Here is a 23,749-nt window from a genome sequence, read left to right on the forward strand (position 1 = left end):
AAAGGCCACAGCAAGCGTCCTTGACCATATTGATAAGAGTACAATTGAGCGGCAATGCCAAAGCAGCAACGTGCAGGGGAAGATTATTGGTATCAGACCACCAACACGTGGGTTTAAAGTTACATGAGGACGGACACGTTCAGCTCCTGCGCTACTGATGTATTTACAGTCCCAAGGAAGAGCGGAGATAGGAGAAAGCAACTCACCAGGTGTCACTCAGGACTATATCCATGCAGGGAAAATTGATGGCAGGGGCAAGACGGAAGGCAGGAATGATGAAGCCTTTCACTGCCACCAATCCATATCAGTGCATCCAAGATAGCTGTGGCATCACACTGTGTGTAGACAGTGTGTATTTTCCTACTCCCTGAGCAAGTAACTATGCTGATACCTTCAGTGACAAAAACTGTGCAACGCTTCCATTTAAGTCCACATGCTAAATGCAGCATATCCCCCTGAGAAGTGCATTTACACATTTCATTTGAAAAGGACTTGATGGTGAAACTGCAATTTGATTAGATTCTAAATTAAGATCTGGATCATCGAAGAGTACCAGAGCCTATAACTCAACTTTCTGATTCCTCCCTGCAAGGTGATAATTTATTTTAGAATAATATTACACTCTTAAGTTATCCCAGTTTTACACAGCTGACTGTCTAGTTTTGTAAATGCAGACAGTGTTAGGCTTAAACAGAAATGCTTTATTTTTGTTCAATTAGTGATATCTTTTCTTTTACACTATTTCAACATGATAAGCAGTCTTCTCATTCGAGATCAAATTTCGATGTAACAGAGGTAGGAGAGGAAAAAACATATCTCAATTCTCGTGCACATACTGTGCCAGAAGCATCATCCTGGTGGAAAACGGGACAGTTAAAATTTGCATTTAGATTACTGTGTAATAGAAAAACCATGGTGATGAATCTTGTTCTGAAAAAGAGACTAATGTGGTTGTATTTGGAGTAAAATGGTTAAGTTAAACGCTCAGGGCGAATCCATATGAAAAGATGTGTAATGGAATAGTCATAATCAATCCATCATCATTAAACAATAACAGCTTAGCCACGGTTATTAACATGTGAAAAACATTATGCAGAAAGAAACAAATGTTATGATTATGAATGTTACTGTACATACTGTACTGTACAGTTACTGCTAGGGGGTTTATTATGTCAACCAAACAGCTTGCCACCACCATTGTTTGATGATGGCCTCATTTGATGTTTGCTGTTACAAAGTAATAGCTTACTTTTTTAATGTGTGATTCTTCAAACTGTAATTCCAGGTTGTGATTTTGAAAAATATGAATCTTTATTTCTGCACCATCATTCTCGCATATAAATGCCATACAAGAAAAAAAGAAGACCATATCTGTCCCATATAACTGAGACATAAGAGATGTAAATCTACTGTATTCCTGTCATGAGAGGCATTTGCCACACGCCACATCAAGTGTTGATTTTCATATTCATGAGCACCACATTGTTGTCAATAGTGCATACCAAACGGGCTTAATTTGTTTTCAGTTCTCCCCCATCCTCCAATCGCAGAAGTGACGGCTCCACAGCATCAGAGCCACTTAATTAAGCATCACCAAGCCTCCAGACATACACACTTTTTAGAGCTGTCTAAAATAATCAAATAATAAGGCGTTCATCGAGTCAGAATCCCCCCATCAACTGTAGTCATTTCTGTGGAGGGGAAAATGTAAACAAAAGGAATGAAAAACAATTGAACACAAGCTGATGATAATTTATTCAGCATTAACTTATTCTATACTTACTTTTCAAGCTAAGAGAGAACTTTATATTGCAGCACAGCATGACAACAAGCTAGCTGTTACTTCATACCGCTTGCATTGTCAACTGGTAGTGACACAATTTTCACAGGTAATTTCTGTACTGAGTGACAAAGATAAACTTGTTGCACAACAGAACTCTCATGAATGCCAAACCCTGAACTGTCAGATGCCATTATTATTCAGTTGACTGCAGACGTGACAATGTTAGCCCCATTTAAGGCTTCAGTGAATAACAATCTTGAGCCTAAGATTCATATATTTGTGAGTACTTAAAATGATCAGTGGAGCATCAACATGATAGGTACAACAGGGGCTGTGGTTGATGTGAAGGCTGTTACTGGGTGAAAACCTTTTGATCTTAAATGTTGAACATACGATGCAACATTCAAGCTGTCATGCGTAATAGCTTTGCTTTTAGATGTATAACTGGAGAAGCAAACGAGAAAAAAAAAACCAAAATAAAATAAATCCACCTCAGATGGGAAAAGGGTGAATGCTTATAATACCAGCTCCACACTTGTTGCTTAGAATAGGGACTGGCACCTTCAAAATGCCACAGAAGTGAACATGGCAGGTTCTCTTTTTCCCTACCATTAAACACGCATTCAAGAATAGTTTAGGCCACTACCCATTCTCTCTCTCTCTCTCTCTCTCTCTCTCTCTCTCTCTCTCTCTCTCTCTCTCTCTCTCTCTCTCTCTCTCTCTCTCTCTCTCTCTCTCTCTCTCTCTCTCTCTCTCTCTCTCTCTCTCTCTCTCTCTCTCTCTCTCTCTCTCTCTCTCTCTCTCTCTCTCTCTCTCTCTCTCTCTCTCTCTCTCTCTCTCTCTCTCTCTCTCTCTCTCTCTCTCTCTCTCTCTCTCTCTCTCTCTCTCTCTCTCTCTCTCTCTCTCTCTCTCTCTCTCTCTCTCTCTCTCTCTCTCTCTCTCTCTCTCTCTCTCTCTCATATCTAATTTATTGCCATCTGCTCAGCCTGGGTGTAAATCTGAACGCAGACTGACTTGTTCGTCCAAGCTTTATCTGTTAACATTTAGCAATGTCTAATTAAACGAAAATGGGAAACGCGATGGCTGAAAACTGCTGCAGCCGGATAATGACAGTCATAATAGTTTGGGATATATGTCTGTCACAGCAAACAAATGCACTTATTACATCAGGGTAATTAGAAGAAGACAGAAGCTGTTCATCTGTGATTAAAGAGGCCAACTTGCAGTACATCAATTGTTTTCTCATAAAGTTTCAGCTGTGTGCATGACTGCTGAAGGTCACAAAGGCAAAATACTTTATAATCCTCAATTTACTATACTTGATGAACACCTATTAAAACAGAAAGTAATAAAATAAAATTATCTGATCGAAACAACACAGTACAGGATCAGCTCAAAATACTAAAACACAGCCAGAACTGAGCAACAACAGCCGAACAGCTGATTGCTCTTCTATATGTATCACTTGTCACCACAGTAGAAATTAATAGACAAGGTAAATTTCTGTGCAGTTTACTGTGTGCTTGCTGTCTAAATAATTTGCCTGGTGCATATAATTAAGTTTGTGTGGTTAAACAAAGCCATATTCTCTGCTGCATAGCAGCATTATCTGGTCAACAATTACTGTTCTGCTTCCAGGAACCATTTCAATGATTTTGCATGTTTATATATGCATATATTCATAAGTTGTGTATACATTACAACTTTCCAAAGGATACGCTTGGTTTGTAGCTTCATTTCCTGCCTTCATTTTACTATAGTATGAAATTACAGTTGATCAGACGTGAAACTATAGAGCCACCATCCAGACACAAGTTAAACTTTTGACGCTTGACATAATGTAGTTGTTGAACGACTGAAAACAACTTTACCGGGTTATTAGGAGAGTGTTTATGTTGTTAAATTGGTCACCTGCTCTCAGCATATAACAATGATTTAGGTGAAATGCCTACAGCATATGTAGAGTAAGAAATGAAACAGATCTAACAACCATGGTTAACAGACCAAAGGTATCCTCTAAATGTTACTTTTGCTCCTCAATTTATCCCTTCCTTAAGGGGTTTAACTCATGACTGAATTTAATGTACTATACTTAAGAGGCCTCTCCTCTACCTCACAAAGTATGGCGATAACAGATGCATTAAATTCAGTAATTTTAGGGATTCTTGATTTAAAGTGCATTATGGATTTCTAAAAAAAAGACATTTTAAAGTTTGTTTTTTTTTTTTTTTTTTGGATCCCCAGTCAAATGCAGTATCTCCTGACCATTAATTAACTGTTATGATGGTGTCAGGAGACTTCTGGTTAAACTGACTGTATTGTAAAATGTTTCCAATGAGAATCATGGTGAGACACCAGTGCATGTCTGCAACACTTGTAGCAGTAAGGTAAATTATTACATTATTGTTAGACAACAAGATGGTGTTTTTTTCCTGGAAAAAGAAGCTGAGGTACATTTACACTGCTGTAAATCCATCTCTTGCGTGAAAATATGTTTATACGAGAATGTTTTGGATGACTTTGGGGTTTTCCCCATGTTGTAGCCATTTTATATTGTAATAGCAATTAGTTTGGCAAAGGGGATTTCAAGCATATAAGAGAACTGTTTATATCCAGTGTCCTACAACATAACAATTATGTAATAATTCATAATTCTTAGAGGACCAACATTTGATTACATGTTTTATTTTTCTTTTCTACCTAAAGGAGACAGGGTTTTTGAGCACTTGCCCAATGTTTGTCTTGCTGAAATCTGACTTCCCGTCGACAAGCTCTGTAAAGAGTTGACATGGCCTTGAGCAAAATTTAATGACACACACTGTAACAACACAACAGTGTCTAAAATTCAGCCCTATAGTCTGTTTTATCTTAGTTCAAACTGAACTAAGCAGCAGGGGTCGAGGCACTATCTGAGTTTGCACTGCACACCCCGTAGTAGCAGGTAAAACAAGATTCCCCCACTGTCAATTTAGCTTGTGGGTTCGTAGTCAAGCTGTGTGCTGACAGGTCTCCACGTTGACACCTTTTATTTTAATGTACAGTCATTCAGTTCAGATCAGAGAACAGCGGCAGCTCTGACTCAAACAACAGGAACCAGGCATCGGTTTTGAGCCGTTCCACCTTTCGGGATACTTTTTTGTATGTGTGCAATATGTCACAGATTATCCCTAGCACCTAAGAGTCAAGGGAGAAAGATCCATCATTCAGATCCTAGGCATCCATCTGAAGTTTCACATGTATTTTCTTTTTAATCATAACCTTTCAGCGGAGCCATATCTGTTGCATCACAGACTTTGTTGGCAGGGGATACAGACATATTCACACTGGGGAGAGCTGAGTCAGTGTGGTGCTTCTTTATTGCCTCAGGCCAGTTTTGTCTCTACAGCTAAGCCTTCCGTATCTTTGGGGGGAAAAGTTCATTTTCTAACAGAGAGGCAACCTTCATTCAGTAGGACACTCAGCTAATTTATTTTTCATCATCACTAGATCATTACTATATCAAGGTGATATACCATCTCAGGCAGTGTATGTACTCTATGACATGAGAGCTTCAAATTTGACAAAATTGAACTGATGATACCAAATCTTGTCAATATATTATCTAGTGGGTAATGGTAATCTGCAACAGCATCTCAAAAAAGGCTTTTTGTACGCTGCAGGAATACATTTTAAAAGAATGAACTTTCTTTTAAAGAAAGAAGAAAGAACTCAGGTAGTAGACTGATTTGTGACTGTAGCAGAAGGTCACAAGTTACTTTCTTAAAAGAAATGTCAATCAACTGCTTTAGCAAAGTCTCTATAACAAGTGGTCTACACCTGACTCATTTCAGTCTCATTATTCAGTCGTCCATCACACACAAATGTAACAGAACTTGTATGCTTCATTGAAATCAAAGCAGCTGCCTATACTGTGCTTCACTTACACATTTTTTATTTTATCCATTTGCTTCTAACTTGCATACATAACTACAATAATTATGTATTGGTCACTCAGCAACACAGTGTAGACAAGGAAGACTGACACTCCTGCAGGTCTGCTGACCAGATTTTGATACAGACAGTGAACATCTGATTACTCAGATTGTCTTTAATAAAGAACTGTTCAAGCAGCACAAGTCACAGGGTCAAAAGTTACTGTCTGCCTAGATGACAGCAGTTGCCTGTGCATCAATGGTGCTCCACAGCTACCTTGGGGCAACAGTGCTGCTTCTTTTCATCTTTCATCTCAGTAGCTGCTTGTCTTTCTCTGCTCCAGAATAAGATCAGGCGTGTCTCCTGACTCTGAATATTTGTATCTGTCAAAACTTCAGATGTCACGATATGAAATGAAAAGACATGATAAAAGATAGCTGAGCACTGGAGTATTAGTTAAAGGAAACTTGAGGGGAAAGGGATTTGTTGTTTTTATTATTTACATTTAATGGTTGTATAAGAAATATTACTGGAATGTAAAAATGATGACAGACATTTCATATATATCTTAGTGAATCCATGTGATGTCACTTTACCTTTTTACTTTATTCACATACTCTTTCACTGGCATGCAAGTGAAATGCTGCACCACAGAGCTCAGCTATGGTAACAGTGCAACATCAGCAGGCTGAAGTGGACAAGACAAAGTAGAGTACAGTAAAGAAAAATAAAAAGACTTTGACCAGCTTTATGTTATCCCATACTGATCCTTTAAAATATGCCCAGATCCACCCCAATACAGATTCTTAAGATGAAACATTATTTCACAATACTACTGTGATTCAGTTGTGATTACATTTTTGTGCAATATATTTTAAATAAATACATTACATACCTCTGATGACTAAACTACTTTGTGTAACTTTTTTAACAAAAATTGGTTTCTTGAGGCTAACATTTCTGCAGTCTAACATTTTCTATTTTTTAGATCATTGACAGGCTGTAAAAACTATACTCCCAAAGCAGCTTCCCCAACAAGACTAGAACCCTCTGCAAAGTCTCTTTCCAGTGATGACTTCTTGGTTCTGCTGACATAGCACTTTAGTAAAGTAAGCATCAAGGCACATTTATCACAGAAATAGCCTTGGCAATGAGAGAAGTTGCCATTTGTCACTATTAAAAGAATGTGTTTTGGCTTACGGTCTTAGTGTTCTAATGAACTCAAAGATAGAGGTGTTCTTCAGAACAAATCTATGGTTCAAAAAAAACTTACTGACATTCAATAGTGGTATTCCTGCTTTTAAATCAACAAGTTTATTTATGGATAAACCAAATTTTAAGCAAAGTCATCTAATTTAAAGTGCCGCACTGGTGATCAAAACCCAGTAAGGGGTAAACTAGGATGCACACAGAGGGGGTGAGCAAAATAAGAACATCTACCAATATATAACAAAAACAAATCAACTTTAAGTCTTCCTACAGTGCTGTCCTACAAGTGCTTCTCACTAATGGATTCTGACTTTAACCCAAATATTTACAATACCCGTGTCTTCAAGGTCTGAGTGGGAACCACAATGGGTGGGAATTTTATTATTATACTGTAGATGGGACAGCATCAGTGACATGCTGAGAGGTGACTTTGGCCAAGTAAAAATTCATCATATTCCTGGTATGAGTGCCCACAGCATTTTGTATCCACAACCAAGTTTTACAACTGCAGAGATTTAATGTGAGTTGAAGGCATCCTTTGGCTCTCCCCAAATGTAATGTGCGTGGGATGTAAGAAAAAGTGGGGAAGATGAGTCATCGTATCATATTAATGTTTCCATTGTTCGGGAAAGCAAGTTTTGTGCACAGGCTTTTCATGCAAGCAGTCATCCAATGAATATCGTAACGAAAATAAAATCCGCTTTAAGTGCAGTATCCTTCTTTTCCCAACACAGCAACATATCCACTGTGGTGCAACGTCATTGTTTCACACCTAGACATGGATTAAGCACCCTGTTTATATGCCAAGCCAACACAATGGCTGAAGCCAAACTGCATCGTAAACGAGTAAATGTGTCTCAGTAACTAACAGAGCCATTTCATTCACTATTCATTACTTTGGTTGTGCTATAACCTACGCATGAGGTGTTCTTTGATAATTTAGCTTGACTGGCCAGCTGTGTTGTTACTCCCATTTTCATTACATTGTTTCCACCTACACTTCTCTCCTCCCACTCTTCCCATGAAGGGTTTCAATGATAATATAGCCATAGAAAAACAATGTCTTCACAGTGATTTCCCTGACAAACGTTTTTTCCTTCATCTCCTCAGCCTTAGTGCACATATTTTCTTATCAGTCAGGGCTGCAGTTCAGTTGAGGTCACTGTTTCTATCACCGAGGTGACAGTGCTGAGCATCAACACATCTGTTACTATGACAAGCGCCTTCACTACTATTGCAATCAGATGTTGACAATAATAGAGAGACCTTAACTGTTTTTGCCAGTCTGTTGTTTTCCTTTCTTTTAATTTCAGGGAACTTCTGAATGTTGGACTTGCACATTTAATGTTTATGACAGCCATAATCAGGCAAGTGAATGCAGACACATTCAAGATTTACAACACAACAGCTGCTTCTAGATTACTTTCAATTCTTCTGGAATCATTACATTTCAGAAGAAACCTGTAAATTTGTTTTAAAAAAAATACATAAAAGACATTTTGCATAAGTTTCTAATTTCATAAACAAAATAACTAAAATGTTGCTGTGTTTTCTTCAAATAAATGGTTGTGGTTCATAACATGATTATAATGCCTGAACAAGAGTTTAAAAAAAGCCATGCAACACATTCATGGGTATTGATTCAGCACTAAAGTTAGCTGAAGATACTAATCACCTTTCTGTTTGCTATTCACTTTCTGACAGGTTACTATCCTCAATTTGTTTTAATGTTATTTCTCTTTTGAATTTGTCTGTGGAACTAATGGATGACCACTTTTGTAGAAAGTAGATAATGAACTGTAAAGCTATAGCTGGGTTTGTATGACAGGAAATACAAGAAACAAAAATTGATAGAAATTCTACATGACACATAATTGACATAATTCAATTTATAAAGTATATGTCTCACCACTGCAGAGAAGGTGGGTCACTTCATCGCAATACTCCTCTTACCACAACTATCCGTGTCCAGGACTTCTGAACACAGCCTCGCTTTACATCCATTATCTCATATCTATACACTTAACTTCACCTGCTGCCTCTGTGGACTGTACACACTTTGGTCGTATGATCATTAGATGTTTTTTGCATCTTTGTCTAGCATGAAAAACAATCAAAAACAGTCAAATGAACAGACACAGAAGAGTGATAACTATATATATTTAAGGCATCCTTCCAATGAGCATATTAAGATATTTAATTAAAACCACAACCAATTGTTAACATTTTGTCATAATAATGAGTAAGCAGGGTTAGGGTTGGTAACTATGGCTTCTTTATGTCTCTGAATGACATGTCAGTCCATAGTGTAAAACACTGCAGTTGTTTGAGAAGGAAAAAAAAAAGAAAATCTCTCTGCCCACACATGTAGCAGGATGTGAAAGTATATGCAAAACAAAAACTTGATCCAGATGACTCATTACTCCCCTCCATTCTTGAAGTCAATGCCTACTTATTTGTTTGTCATGTTTATGGCAGCCTTGACGACTAATAACTTTCTGTGGGAGTCTCTTGTGGGTGGTAATCTGCACCAGCAGATCGGCTAGCCATATGTTCTTTGATTTTTGAAGGTGGTGTGTGAGAACGCTGTCAGCCCACTGTGTCGTGTTATCTGAAGTAGACACACGGGTCAAGGCTCACAACCGAAGCCCGACACATGCTAATGAACTTATCTCATAAAATATGCATCAGGCCCTCCCAGGGCCGTACAGTGGCAGAGGCGTGATTTTGCAGGAATTATGGGAACAGTCATTTCCCATTATGTCAATGCTAAATGAGGAGTGACCTGCGGGAGAGGCATGTCTGACCCATGTCCAGATAGTTCCTGCCAATTTTGCACAGAGAACTTTGCAGATCAGTTTTGACTTTTAAGATACTGTGGTGACAGAGAATAAATGGATCTGGGTGCACGGCATAACCTTGTTGAAGTCGTCTCGATCTAAAGCTGATGTTCCAAGTCTGTATAATTAATCAAAGACAATGATGTCAATGAGGGCTCCGGTTATGAAATTAGAGGCACGCTGTCTTCCATTACTGTACAGCTTATAAGTGCATTAAGAAGGAGAGAGGAACAATAAAACAGGTGTGGAAACCATTAGCTTCATTCTTCATTCCAACCATTCGTGGTTCGCTTCTCTAGTTTTCAGCGCAATTAGGTGTCTCATAACAAAGCCAGAGCTGAATGCTTGAGTGTTGAGATGATAGCCAGGATTGCAAACAAGGTGTGAACAGCAACAATACAATAGCTGCTTGCTCAGTAATGAATGAGGCTTAACAAATTAGGTTGGTTCTGTCATTTTTCCTTTTTCTTCGATGCATCAACTGTATAATGAACGATCGTTAAATTACAATGTCACGTTTTAGTCCTCTTAATGATAACAATGTGTTACATGTCCAAACATAACTGGGCTGACATAAACAAATACAGGTAAATTAACTGTAAACCCAATATTTTATGTCTATCTCTTTCAGATTTTTGGTTGGTCACAAGGTGCAGAGTAACCTAATTGAGGTAGATGGATTTCTGGAATCCTGTTGTACTGTTATATAAAGGGAAAATACTGTATAAAGAGATTTAGTTGTTTCAAAATTGTCTGAAATGTGTGTTGAAAAACCTGAATTTGCTTCTTTTTTTTTTTTTTTTTCAAACTACGCTTGTGCTTTACGCTGGTCAATGCTGTGACATGCTGCATTCTACCCATGCTAACAACTCATTGGTACTTCCTGTGAAATATGTGAAGACATAAAAAAATATATTGGAAGAAAGAACTAATTAAATATTCAATTGCACATCTGTGAGCTGGATTACATATGAGTAATCTTCTGTACGGGTTCCCTCTTTCCCAGAAAGCAGTCTGTCAAATGACATTCTGCAGCAAGCGGAACAATCTCCTGTGGCCGTGCTTGTCAAATCTGTTGTGCTCCTCACCGGAGCGATGTCTGGGAGAAAGCAAAGCATCTTAAAGAAATCATTGTGTGCATGGTTCTTTGCACTGACATCTCATACAGCACACGTGTCATTTTGATAAATGAACTGCCAATGCATCATGCTATATCTTCAAATGGTTGCTGCAACTGACATAACAGCACATTCTGGTCAATTTTTTTTTTTCTTTTTGAAAGGCGTTTACCTCCACTTTTAACAGCTTTAAAGGTTTAAAGATTAAAAGGTTTAACTAAAATACTAAGACAGGGGTTTTGAAGCAAATCATTAAAGCTCATCAGCACCCCCTCATTAAAGTGTCATTAAATAATACATGACTTCCACCCTTTACGGGTAATCAAGGAGCTGCAGTAACACTGACAGGTATGCCGCACAGTGTGTGGTGGCATGTAACTGACAGCCAAAATAAAGTCATGATTTTCACTTAAAAGGGCCAGTAATCTAGCTAATTAGACCGTACATCCAAGAGAAACGAGTAGTGCAGAGGCAAATAATTCCCAAACTTATTTTTATGTTTGAGAATTATACTATCGGCCATCACTTAGCAATTAAAAACTAAAGCAGGTGGGATAAAGGTTATGGATTATAAATTAGCACAAACTCATTGGCATTTATGAGCAGCAAAGTTTTAACATCTCCTACCTACTGTACATGTTGAGTACGTGTGCTGTGAGATTGTCTCTAATTAGAATAATACCACTGCATCATGAATATAGGTAATGAGCTATTGCAGGATTAGATAATGCAAACCTAAAGCAAACCTTTTAAACTGAGTATTTGTTCTGTTTCCCTCAGGTGATGAGCTCCATAAATCTCTGAGTGTGATCGTGCCAGACCCAGGAAAACTGCTTTGTGGGTTTGCAACACCCGGTACAGCCCCCCCTCCCCACCTCACCCATTCCCCATAACGACCTTCAGAAGTTGTTTCAGTGTGGCTCAGCTCTCATCACTGGACTTTAACTTGGGGACCTGAACCTCACAGATTGCCAATGCTAACAAGGAACTGCCTGCTGCTGTTCCTGTGGATTGTTGTCGACGCAGGCTCAGTCTCTTCTTTACGTCCACCTTCACCGCCACTGGGACGGAGCAGGACAGGGAGGGAGCACGCCAGGAGCTTGGTGGGCCCTATGAGGAATGGGGCAGCTGGATTTCAGCGGGTCAAAAGGGGCTGGGTGTGGAACCAGTTCTTTGTACTGGAGGAGTACATGGGGTCAGACCCGCAGTACGTGGGCAAGGTAAAGAGTCTTATTTTTCCAGTTATTTATGGTGTGCAAGAAGTCATAAATCACATAGTAAGGAGCTTGGAAGAAATTGAATTGGTGGTAAATGGAGGGAGCAATAGATCGTGAGGGAGACAACATAGGAGAGAGTGTAGCTTTAAAACTACTCTGGTTTCAGCAGGGCAACATTAACATAATATAATAAAGTAACACAATATATTTATTTATGACTGACACAGAAATGTATATATAAACACTGGGACCATCTTTTGGGTTTGGGTTTCCTCATGTTGGTATGCAGTTCAATTATTCCTTTAAGCCTTTAGCTGTTACTCTGAGGTTCTTTGTTACATTATTGAGCATTCTGCATTGTGCTTTTGGAGTCATCTTAGCTGCATGCCCACTTCAAAGAGAGAATAGCCACAGAACTAAATCATGTCCATTAACAGACAGTTTGTCAAACTGTGGAGCAATGAGCATCTAGCCCCACTGAGATGACCCTGTAACACTTACCAGCTTTATGCAAATTAGCAGTTATTCTATTCATAAGTCTTCTGAGATCCTTTTTTTTTGTTTGTTTGTGAGGCAGAGTTCACATCAACAGATGTTTCTTGTGAAGAGCAAACTCAAAATGTTTTTTTTAATAAGTCAGAGTACATCTAACCCACACCTCCAATCTGGTTTCACTGACTGGATTCCAGGTTTGATAAGTCCTCACTCCAATTAGCTTTTGTCATTAGCAGAGGTCTTCACATACTTTTTCCAGCCCACACTCTGAATGTTTTTAATATGGTCAAGAGCAATACAAGGATTTGTGTGTTATTTGTTAAAATAAAATATGTTTTTTCATAATTGTAACTTGGATGAAGATCTGACCCTATTTTAGGATAAATTTATAGATAAATGGAGGTAATTCCAACAAGTTAATTTACTCTCTTGCAACTGTACATTTACCAAAACTGATAGCAATTGCCGCTGGATACCCATTTTCATTTTTCCTCTAGAGTTGAGCCTCATCATCTTAATCTAATAATGGTTTTGTAAAACTGTCCCTGTTTGTGTTTTAAGACAGAAATGCTTTCAGGCATGGGGGAAAAAAAAAATCTATACATGCTAATGGAGCTGTGCCTACACATCTGTGTTAAAGTAGCCAGATACATGACAGTGAAGTAGTGAGAGAATCCACGGTGTGGTGGAAATAAATTTAAACTACAGTCCTTGTAAAACTGTCAGAACATCATGGTTATGAGCCAAGGAAGATGCTGACAGCAATAAAAAGACAGCAGAGAGACCCAATAGCCTGAGATATACACATCCCAACAGACACACTTCTTTTTGTCCCCCCTCAAATCTTGGCCATCTATGTTTTAAGTATAGGATTTTTTTATTCTCTGCTGTGGCTTAAGACATCCGTAAGTAAACTCTGTGGGGGTTTAAGGCTAAAGTTGTAATTTGGCACTCCTTGCTTACACAGGATAATAGTAAGACTGACTTATCTGCCCCAGTGCCACGGCAATCAGGCCTGACAAGCCATACTGTTTGTGGAAGTCTCAGAGGCTAAAAGTAGGGGGAGGATGGGAGGGAGGCTGCTGTCTCCTGCACTCCTAAGTCACTTAATCCTTGGCTGCTGCACTGCTTCAAAATAATTGACTGATTCTATGCCATATGAAAAGCATTTGGAGATGAGATCTTGGGACCTTTGTCAAGACAATCTTATAGTCTTTGATTGTAGCTGTAACAGGATAGAAGTTGCCTAGAGACTGGAAGGGCAGGGTGTTAGTGACATGTCTTCTAAGGAGTTATCAGTTACGATCACAAAGGCTTATAAAAAAGGTAGCAGTTCTCTTTTCAAGGCACATAAATGAACTCTAATGGACCACAAGTCTTAGTGCCATGAATGATTGTCCTGTAACAAATCAATTGTGGCAATATATTCACTCTAGAGCATAAACATTATTTCCATTCAGTGACCTGCAGAGTATTGGGGCTTCACATTTTAAATTCCATACCTTTCTTTATCTGAGTAATAATGAATATAATGCAAGTTATTTACCATTGTGTAGTAGATTTCCTGAGTATTTAAGGTTGGTTTGCAGGTGAACACCAATTCACTAAAATTAGGTTTTGTTACTGTTTCATGCTTTGGTTTTTCTTTTTATGTGTACTTAAACTTTTTGGCGTAATACAAATTCTTTGAAATTTCCCTTTGAAAGTTTTTATTGCTGATTTGGGGCAATTATCTACCATACTAATCAGAGGTAATGTAGCTTTGCAAAAACAACCTTCAAATTGCATTTTGCTTATGGTGATGCTGGCAGTGCCCTCCAGTGAGAGGCAAACAAAGAAAAAAAGTTGAGGGAGGGAGGTGCAGGGCCCTTTATTTTTTATCAATTGCAAAGTTGTTGTATCCAAAACATTTTATATAGAGCATCCGGACAATTGTCTATCCAAAAGTTTGTACTTGGATACTAAAAAATTTATGCATATGTGAGTGAAAAACGTGTGTGTATTTGCATGGTAATGTAGTAAGCCACTTCCACTCTCACAATATCTGCTCAGTGCTGTTCCTGTTCCTTACTCTTTTTTTGAAATGATTCTTGTTTTCTCCCCTCCTATCCTGCTTATATACATTGAGAATATACCATTGACGTTTTGTTTTTTTTTAATGGCTCTGCTTATACTGAAAGCACAGTTTCACAGGTCATGCATAATATCCCTACCAAACTGGCATAGTAGGCATGTGGCTACGAGGATTCTCTTGATGTCTTAGAATATGAACACATCTGTTATCTGAGCCTGCAGAACACCTGAGATCTGTAAATGTATGCTTAGAATCAAACTGAATAGCTAATTTGATTTGTTTCTATTAATATAGTATTATTCATCTTTAGGACTGCACCCTAAAAACTGATTATTCATATTATCTCTCAATTAGTGAGTTCAGTGAGATAACTACTGTGGACAGTTTTTTCAGTACTTTTCATATTAAAAGCATAAGAAAATAGAAAGAGTCAATGTTGTGGCTGTTTAAAAGATGTAAATATAAGATTGAAATCAAGTGAAAGAGCAGGTGATAAAGTCACTCCTCATTTATCTATGGACTTCTTAGCTGCTATTTAACTTTGAGGTCTCTGGATCAATAGAAAGTGTTTAATCAAGTTTTGGGTTTCTATTTTGCCTTACAGCACAATTAAACTAACACATTATTGAGATATGGGTGACTGTTCCAACATTTAAATCTTGCTACATTCTGTGCAAGCAAAACCTGAGTGTGTCAGCAATAATAAAATCTATTTCAAAAGTGTTAAATTAAATGCATCACTGACAACTGTAATTGCAACAGTCAAATCACTACTCATTAGCACTGGCCATCAAAAACATAATTCATGGTACTAACAAGATGCAGTAATATTTGTCAGTTCTGACAGTGTACAAAATGCATGACAATCACAGAAGGAAGACAGGATGAGGGGGCAGAACCACTGATGATCGAGTGAAGAGTCGGAGTAGCCGAGTTACGGATCAGCTAGTTTGTCTATTAACTGGTAACGTTCACCTGAATGCACCAGTGGTTGCTCGTAGTGACAGCAGACATTTGGAAACAAGATGATAACATTTCACTGTCCTTGTGAATGTCTTCGATTAGAATTTCAAAACAGTCATCTGAGTCCTTGAACCTATATCAAGTACATGAAGTGTTATGGCACATTCATCGCCACGCTACAAGTAAATTACCTAATGCTACTTGATACTAATCCATTTCACCACAAAACCATTATATATACATACATTATATTATATTGCAAGAGTATGATACATCTTTGTGCTCGCAACAAATCATTTTCAGTGTCTCTTCGCTAGCCCATGTCCAATAATACATACAGTATATCTATGGTGGACAAAACTGAAAATATAAATTTTAGCTCAGTGCAATCCAATAAAATACTGCCTTATACTACACGTTCCAAAATGGCCATAGCCTACTCTCTAACAACAAAAATGAATATGATAGCCTAAACAGAGGTAATATTTACTGCCTGTCTTAGTGGTCTGCATTCGATTTTAGTAGGTAGTCTTAAAATTCTTCTTGTCATATTGATTTATTAACTTTTTAAAAGTCAATTTACACACCAAATTTTGGTCATAAAATTATAGATGACCTAAAGATACACTAATAGCACATTTCCTTTTCCATGTGCAAACCTTCTCTTCTGAAGTTGCATGTCATCATATGAAGGATAGGTAAATGCTAGTATAGTGTTTACATGCTGTCTGGTCTATTTTGGATTAATGAGCAAGTAAAGCAACACTAGCACCAGGCACCAGTGGAAAATATGCCTCATCTGCATTTCCACTTGTTTTGGTGGTATAGTATGACTATAAAATAAAGAAATTATAATTTAGACTCAGTTTAATTAGACTCAGATATCCAATGTATGCACCCTAATTTGAGAACAAAAACTGTGAAACTGTGTAACTGAAAAATAAGTAAAAAAGTAATGATATTCATATTGATATCACACACAAACTCATTACACACAACACTGTATTTTGCCAGAATTTATATATTCTTGCCTTAACAGTTTCTTGATGAAGGAGACCCTAGATGTGCAGAAACCCACAGTCACAACTGGAGGCTGCTACTTACACTGCTTACTTAATTATCCTCTTTGCACCCTGAGGTGCAAATAAGGTCATGACAGGCTTCAGCATGGTCTTTAGCGCTACTACTGGTCTCTTCTCCTGGCATTAGTATGGAAACAACTGCTCTAGGGCCTTGCGCAATGGCAATTTAACTGCAGTGGTTTAGAACAGTGGTTATTTCATTTTTCACATAATCTCTTGAGAGTCTCCGCTAAGATTCCTCTGTGGAAGATGAAACTGCTAGTAAATTGAATCAAATTTACTTTTGAAATAGTACAATGAGGGACTTAATACCACAACAGAATTCAACTATAAACAAAGACAAAGCAGTCTGGCAAGACAAATACCATTAGCTTTCAAATTGTATGACTGTCTTCCTCATCTCACTCAAGACACAACAGAACCATGAGAACATATTGATTAGAAATCACTTTGAGCACCAACACTTCACATTTAATATAAGCCTTCATGTAAAGAAACTTCTGACAATCTCCTGTTGACAAAAGTCACATCATTACAGATTAGCAATTAAAGCCCAGAGGACTTAAGAGGGTAAATGTAACAACCCTGAGCACTCACAATTAGATAATGCTGAGGCCTTTCCTATGCTGAGCAGCGTTTATCTGCAAGAAAAATCTGCCATTAGTGGTGAGGCAATATATCAAGCAATACTGCTTCCCCACAGTCTCTGTTAAACTCTCCGCTGAGTTCAGCAGCTATAGCTCTAAAGCATTTCTGTGTAGCATCACAGCACTCTCCATCTGAACATAATGGGCATGAATTGCTGTTTGACATATTTTCTCTAGAATTATAGTAATGTGGCAATTCAGAATCTACATAAAAGAAACTGTTCTTGTCATTTCGATGCATGATAAATATTCTAATGACCACTTACTTCCAGGAGGTATAATCAAAAGCAACACATCTCTCAGGCTTGCTATCACTAACAATGCAGGGACATTCTGAATAAATGCAACAAAACACACCAAACAGGGCGTCACTGTGATGCAAGCGGATGAAATTCGAAGCAAGCAAAGAAAATTTGTCCACTTGTGTTTTCCATTTGAGTTGTCTAATAATTTACACTGACTTTATCCTGTGATAGCACAATGCACATACAGGCTTTGATTTACGAGTGAAAGAAAAACATGCTGCATGTATGAAAAAGATAGAGACAGATAAAGAAGGTACAGAGGGACTGGACAGAAAGCAAGGGAGCAGAGAGAGACTACACAGAGCATTTGTTATAAGTATAGCCTTTGCAATCTCATTGATGAGGTATTGGATTCACATACGGGTAACGTCAACTCTCGTTGCTCAGTGCATTTAAAAAAAAAAAAAAAAAAAAAACACATCTTTGCACGTCAGAGGGACTCCATTGTGGTCCCGTCCACAGAAAGCATCAGACACAAAAATGTTTTCTTTTCATACAAGTCATGGGAACATGATAACAAGGAAATGTGAGAGTCTCTCTCAAAGACTAGATAAATTATACACTTGGCAAGAAAATACTGTGAGGGAATCCATTCCAAAAAAAAAAAGGAAATAAACTAACACACTAGCCATTCAGTTCAGAAAGCAATCATACCTATAACAGCATATGCAATGAAGGTTAAAAAGAAATCCAGTGAGCTTATAAAGAGTCACACTTCGGACCTATACAAGCAAAGAAAAAAGTTTCTCAGTATCCTTACAGAGCATGTGATGGCACGCAGCGGCATGCTCCGGTGCCTCGTTTCTTACACTTGCCGACAAAAGGTCGCTCATTTAAATAAAAGTCAATAAACCACTTTTCCTAGAAAGGGCAGCCCTGTTTCTCCCACAACTTGTTTATTCCCTTGCTTCCTGCCTGACAAGAAATGACCATCCCTCTTTTCATTGATGGCTCTTGCTCCCAGTCCCACCCCACAGCTGGCTGAGATTTATTACTGATGTGGAGCCCACAATTTAATCTTTCAATGAGGACCTATAAGAAGGACATAAAAACCTTTTCAACAAGACTTATGTGCCAGGCCCAACAAAGAGAGATTCCATTATCTGACCGTATGAAATTTACCAGCCTTGCTGGTGATAGTGTGTTCCACATTGTTAAATATGGTTCAGTTTAAATGCTCTGAAATTTAGCTGTAAAATGCTTGAAAACCTAAAGAGCCCCATATAAAAGCAGCAAACCTGTTGACACGCCATGATGATGATAGCCATTGTTGTAAAATACTTCAGTGGGACAAGTGCAAGCCAGCAGCTAATTAACATCATCTCAGAAAATCACATGCTTCATAACTTAATTGCTTTGCACTGTATGCAGAGGTCTATTCAGTGACCTGTAGCTAAGCAAGGCTACTGTATGCAAAGCCTGAACAAAGTGCCAAACAATAATCTTGTTCCATGACATCCATAAAGCATGTCCAATGCAGTACCCGATTGCCTGACACAATAATGCTACATTCACTGAGACAGGAAACATAGCGCACCAGTACAAATTTCAACAACTATACACTGGATTAATACAGTTATTTAATGAAAAGGAATTATACACAGAGATACTCATATATCTTTGACTGTAAATAAGAAACTGAAGGAAATGTGAAGCTTTTCTAAAATGTGTATGAAACACTCTCCGTTTAAATGCTCATACATGATCTTATCCCTAAATTCATCTAGAAATATTCTGCCTAACCAGAATAGGCAGAATCACTGTCAAGTGCAAAGTAATTTGAAAGGATTGCTCCTGTGAAGATTATACATGAGGTATGCCAGTGACTCAGTTGCTTGTTAGAACATATTAAGAGGTTGAGAGCATTTACAATTGTAATGTATTTTGATGATGAATGTTGCGAGAAATTCTGAAAAGAACAGCTGAAATAAAAGCTAATGATGTCATTCATCTGCCCTGCCAAAGTAATATGTTTCATATATTTTGTCCTGGTGGGTAATGGACTTTTCTCCTGAATTGCCTGGATCATATTTCCAAATGGCATGCTAATGTCCCAATCAGTATCACTTAGTACTGTGGTCACCATTCTCCATTTGAATCTTGACATTGATGGGCAATATTGTTGTGGTTCTGGGTAGAAAATTGCATTCTGTATGTTGTATCAATATCACTGTATTGTTTAATCAAGTGTGGTATGAGAAAAGGGAATCAAGCCTTAACCCCAGTCTCTAAGATCAATAACAATCATGTACATTAATGTGATGTGTCAAAAAATCATTCTTACACTGTTATCTGCTATGCAAAATATAATCTCACATGAAAACATGTTTAGGAAAGTTTTATTAATGTGTAACAAATCTGCTGCAACTCCATCTTAGAGGGTCATAAGATCATTGGCCTAAGTAACAGTTTTATCAACAATCACAGTGAATGTAGTTGTTTGGTTTTCATGAATGTCTGCTTACAACTGCAGGTGAGAGGTACAAAGCACTTCACAATTACAGCTTTAGAGGGGAATATAACTCAGTGGCTTCTATTTGTTGTCACACACCCTAGGCTATATCTGTCAATCTATTCCATTTTGTCCTTTCCATCTCCCCATGGTTTCTCTCTCCCTCTTCCTTATGCTCTCTCTCATTCACACACATGTATACACACACACACAGAACAATTAATCAAAAATTTTATCAAAAACTGCAATATGGCGTGTTTTATCCAAATCACAGGGACTGCAATATTTTCGTAAAGATAGAATGTGTCACAACATACTATTATAAATCATGCATTGCGGTGCTACAGACTTGCCATGGCCTACAAATCATTCTCCAGATGTAAGGGAATATTTTTCTACTGTAGAGCCCAGCAGAAACACCATTATCATTTTTTCTTTTAGTGAAAATGAAAAGCCTAATACACAAACACATATGCATCCCTTAACATGTTCTCTGTACCTGTGTAGTCTCCAGAGTGTATGTGCGCATTTTTACCTCCAACCCCATTACCTGACTGAAGCGTGACACAACACAGATAGCAAGCTCCAAGCTGTCAGCAGCAAAGAAATGGCTCACAAGCCAATATCGATCAACTATAATAAGCTTGCAGCGTTTGACAGTGTTTTCTTTCCATCAGCAGCTCACCAGTACACTGACTACCTCCGAAAACTTAGTTCCACAACCAGCAGTCATGATGTGGAATGACATGGCACTGGCCTGACAATGCACAATCTTGGAGCCACCTACAACATACCAGTATACTGCCAGTCTGTCATTATACTACTGGGTTGGTAGGCCAGTGGCTCAATGGTTGTTGGATTGATGGGTTGTTTCAGACCTAATAATGAATGGAAGCATAAAAATAAATTCAAGACAGCAGTGGGCCAGGGATGCATACAAAACATGTATGGACACTGAACATATTTAAACTAATTAACACCACCACACATTATGAATTCTAACAGAAGATTATATATATATATATATATATATATATATATATATATATATATATATATATATATATATATAATTACATTAAATATGGAACAATAAAGCTAATAATAAATAGCTAATAATAATAAAGCTGCAATAAATGGCTTTGTCATACAAGTTAGGAGGCATGTTGATCTTGTATAGTGGTAAATATCAAAACCAAACACATTAAATTACTCTAACCCTTTTCAGGCTATTTACTGCTTTGTAAATGTACTTGCTGGTGCAGTGAAGGAACAATGTTACCTCGCTATCAGCAAAGACTTGTGGCTTCCATATGCATTCCTGAGAGAAGCTGCACATAATCCTGGTTGCAGAAATCCAATTACAGCATTTTCTACAGAGGTTGGTTACATTCTCCTCTGAAATCACTCAAATTAATCAATATGCGAGTTTACTGCATTGCCAATGAGGAACCATGTGCTGCAAATCCTTTAAGTAAAAAGGGGCCACCCCCCTCTCCGAGTCAAGAATTCCCTGTAAAGCACAATCACTGTCCTAAGTATGTGGCTATTTCCCAGCCAGTAAGCTACCATTTTCCACATTTGTACCAGCAGTTGAGTAGCTTCAGTCAATAGAAGTATTTTGCATTGATGATTGATAGGAGATGAATAGATAGGCTTCCTGATATTTGTTTTGACGGCACTGCTGAAGCCCTACAGCATAACACCTCTGACGCACTGGCCATCTAACATTGCCTCAACTGTTGCAGACAGGGCAAGATGACCTAATGGTTAGACAGAACATTGTGGAAATTATAGAGATTTTTGTCAGAGCTTGGAAACCCTACAAAATCTAATTGGTGTCCATAAAAAGCCACACATCCTGGATAAATGAGGTTCAGCAGGACAACTACTTAATCCACCGCAACATCCATTTCACAAAAGCATCAACTAACTGTCTAAAATGTTAATCTAAAATGTCTGACAGTTGGCATCTTGAAAAACTGAACACCGAGCAATCATCTCAGAGGAAAAAAAAAAAATTATGAAGACAAACATAATTACTCCAACAGATGGTAAAAGTTTGGATGGCAACAGGATTTTTATTTCAGTTCCTTGCACTACCTCCTTCTTTTTATAGCTGTCAACTCAACTGGTACCCTGAGAAGAGCATCTTGCTAATTATGCTTATCATGAAAAATGGAGTGTTAAGACATTGTCACCGTAATACGGGTGCATATCATCATACTGTCTCTACGAGCCAGCTCTCATTCAGTCATTCTGCATATGCTTTATGCTCAGCAGATGTATGTTTACGTTTTCAAATTTACATAAGGTTATTACTAATGCCATCATTTGAATTCTGCATGCATAGACTGTTTTGTTGATTCATGCGTTATGAATCAACAAAACAGACAAGTGTTAGAAGAAAGAAAATGACATTTTTTTCCTTTCTTTAGTAAAATAATTTATTTTACTGTTAAGGCGGCTGTGGCTGTGATTGTGCCTCTTGTCTACTGAGCCCAATGGATGTTTTGTAGTTCAAAAGAAGACTCTGCCTCCCTATTAATGAATCTTTTTTATATAATTGATTACCATTGTTAAGAGTAATGGAATTTTTAATTAATATCAGTCAACTTCCATTTATAATTAATGATGCTATGTGCCTATTCTTTTTACATTTGCATTTGCATTTCATCTTTAATTGTGCAGTTCTGAATCGATTTGCAGCTGCCTCTCCTGGGTACTTGCGCTGAATGCATTACAACTGTGAAAAATATGCTGTTCTTTTCTTATTGTCAGTCAAAGGACAACCAAATGTAAACTCCCTATTAATCCTGGATACAAAGTGATCATTATTCAGTATACAAAATATGTTTCCACCCACAGTGCAGAGATGCTAAAGCCCCATCCAGCTGCGGTCAAGAAAAGCACTGTGTTGCCCGAACAGGCTGCTGTGTTATCAACATAGCAATTATTCGTGTCACTTTCTATTTGCCTTCAGATGCTTTTGTGCAGTGTAGTGTATGATGGAAGCTATCAAACCTAAACAGTCTTATGCAATGCAAAACAACTGGCTTGCAACAGCTTACAACAACGCCAAATTTCTGGTGTCTCTGAAAGATGTTGATTCAGCACTACAAGGTACAGACTACACTGTCAGGTACTTGTTACTTTGTAGACCAGGAGTGAGTGACAAATTAAGATGAACATCGTGTAGTGTAATGAAATTACAATCACAAATTGTATGTCATGAAAAATTCTCAACCAAAATGGGACACTATATTTTGACAACAGTGTTTGTTACTGGCAGTTTGTGTTGGATTGCATAAGGCTCTAGGTGTTCATGTTTTTGTGTGCACCCCACTGTATGTTTTCCTTCACCAATGTGTTTGTGTTGGTTAGGTCTAACTGGTAAAAGATCCTATTATGACTACATTGTTGCAACAGTCCATCTGCCACTCTGATCTCTGCAGTATGCCACAAGCAAAAGAAGTAATAACTTTCACAATGCATAATAATGAAATTGGTGTTCACTGGTATTGACAATTCATCTGTCTAATAGGACAAAACTGTTTGAACAAGTCTGCAACACTAGGATCTGGAGATAGATCTAGTATAATGAGGCTGCAGATAATGTGAATGAATTGCAAAAGATTACAGGATTACTACA

The 23,749-nt window shown here is 37.9% G+C and overlaps 1 protein-coding gene and 1 long non-coding RNA gene across 3 annotated transcripts in view; one reads left to right on the forward strand and one right to left on the reverse strand.

Moving 5' to 3' along the window:
- Window positions 1-23,749, reverse strand: part of LOC139625049 (uncharacterized) — a 60,092-nt gene that overhangs the window by 31,687 nt on the left and 4,656 nt on the right. The window lies entirely within an intron of this gene.
- Window positions 1-23,749, forward strand: part of LOC139625048 (cadherin-12-like) — a 93,180-nt gene that overhangs the window by 19,431 nt on the left and 50,000 nt on the right. The window contains exon 2 of one of the 2 annotated variants that reach the window (XM_071484632.1): window positions 11,643-12,082. In XM_071484632.1, the coding sequence (XP_071340733.1) occupies window positions 11,837-12,082 (246 nt within the window). In that variant the 5' untranslated portion in view covers window positions 11,643-11,836. Of the gene's footprint in view, window positions 1-2,676; window positions 12,083-23,749 lie in introns of those variants that run through there. The other variant, XM_071484633.1, reaches the window with a different exon arrangement.

Source organism: Trachinotus anak, unplaced genomic scaffold (genome assembly GCF_046630095.1).
Source record: "Trachinotus anak isolate AG129_WGS33_773 ecotype Australia unplaced genomic scaffold, CSIRO_AGI_Tana_v1 ptg000009l, whole genome shotgun sequence".
Classification (NCBI taxonomy): domain Eukaryota; kingdom Metazoa; phylum Chordata; class Actinopteri; order Carangiformes; family Carangidae; genus Trachinotus; species Trachinotus anak.